The 1,720-nt window shown below is 35.1% G+C and overlaps 1 protein-coding gene across 1 annotated transcript in view; it reads right to left on the bottom strand.

Annotated features, from left to right (window-relative positions):
- Window positions 1-318: 318 nt before the first annotated feature.
- Window positions 319-1,720, bottom strand: part of LOC117118205 (protein PLANT CADMIUM RESISTANCE 3-like) — a 2,901-nt gene continuing 1,499 nt past the window's right edge. Inside the window, exon 2 of the mRNA XM_033262722.1 lies at window positions 319-483. Within this exon, the coding sequence (XP_033118613.1) occupies window positions 319-483 (165 nt within the window). The remainder of the gene's footprint in view (window positions 484-1,720) is intronic.

Raw genomic sequence — 1,720 nt, 5'->3', positions numbered from 1 at the left:
CCGATCTTAAAATGAACTTAAGACCATATCAAATCGACTTCCATCCCAACCCTGAAAACCAATATGAAGAAGATGATACATATAATATTTGCATTGATTGAATGGTATTATAGCTAGGAAATTGAATATTGAATACATGGGTTTTGGAGTCGGCCTAATGGACAGCCTCCCCTCCCCCCCCCCATCCCCTCTCTTGGAAAGTTTTTAAAAAAAAAAGAAAGAAAGAAAAGAAATTATTGATCGGCCAGTTATTTCCGGGAGTCTAGAATGTTATGTTAGTCTCTCGATTTTTTTTATTTGTTTGTTCCCCGACAAAATTTATCTTCTTCCCCGACGTGGGGCGATAGTCCCCCCCCCCTGGCGCCACCACTGCAATCTGGTCTCCCTACACAACCTAATGCTGGAAATACTAACCTGTCCTTCTTGAACTAGTGCACAGATGGCGCAAAACATTATCACCAAGCAATCGTTTATACCACTTCCCTGGGGAAAAACATTCATGAAATGAATTTAGACAAATAATAGCAATTTTTAAATCATCAAATCATTATTATTTCAATCACAATACAATACAATGTAGGCCCCTATCTTAATTTATCCCATATGGGGAAATTCAATAAAAGGATCTGAATCCAAAGTCGAAATTGATCCAGAGGTTTCAAAGGCCTAATTATTTATTTTTAGGGTCTACTAATATGTAGAATATACATATAATTTGTTTTCTCTCCAACGAATTGTGGTTTTTCTCTTCGACGTGGGGGGGGGGGGGGTGGTGGGAGGCAGCTCTCCCCTCCGACGGGTAGCATTAGTAGGATTGGTTTCTTTACTGTATTTACTTTTGTTATTCATCAAATCATTAGCTGAATTTTTCATGTCATTATCTAGCCTGTTGAATGTGATGACGAATAGAATTCTACAGTAAATTCGACGACAATGAATATTCAAGAATAACAAATAATTCAACGAGATAAGATGTGTTTAGGGAAAAAAAGTCGATACTGTGGAATAATTCATAACCCATATAATATTTTATATGCTATTGCTTGCGGATACATAAGTGTAACAAATCAATATAAATTGCATGACGACGACAAACACTTGATCATCTTGATTCACAGCCAAATGGTTTTTTATTCAATGCAACTGTCGGTTAGTAAATAATTATTTATCACTATGGTAACTATAGGTTTATGTTGTTATGAGAGTAGGAGTCAGGCGTCTTTGTTCTACTCGTTCATCTAATGGTACTGACAATTTTTGGTAATTCTGCTCTATTGAATAATTCAATATCTAATGCTTGACTGAATCTAATAACAAATAATCCTCACAGAATGGCTTTAATCAATGAAAATTTTGAAAAAAAATGCTGCCTTTTTAACAGATACCCTCTGTGAGTGTCATTGATCAGCTGGAAACGAAAACATTTAAAATTATACTTGAGGTCGTAAGTTATTATAAAAATTAAAATGGAACAAATAGTGTCTGCCAATAAACGAACAGATGCTTACATAATACCATCTTCGCATGGCTTACACCTTAAATTGCTGCCAGGAATTTTAAGATTTTCGTATTATTATAATTTTTTATGCTTTTTGTTCTATTTTTGGGTGGGTATATTTTTATTGGGTTCGAAGGGTTTTCAGATATCACCACAGCCCCTGATGGGCGTAATATGTCAAATGCAATTTAATTTTATATAGGGCTATTAATGGGCCTATAT

Source organism: Anneissia japonica, unplaced genomic scaffold (genome assembly GCF_011630105.1).
Source record: "Anneissia japonica isolate Jap-2015-1 unplaced genomic scaffold, ASM1163010v1 scaffold19440_len4281_cov157, whole genome shotgun sequence".
Taxonomy (NCBI): domain Eukaryota; kingdom Metazoa; phylum Echinodermata; class Crinoidea; order Comatulida; family Comatulidae; genus Anneissia; species Anneissia japonica.
This window is presented reverse-complemented; position numbering and strand designations above follow the sequence as displayed.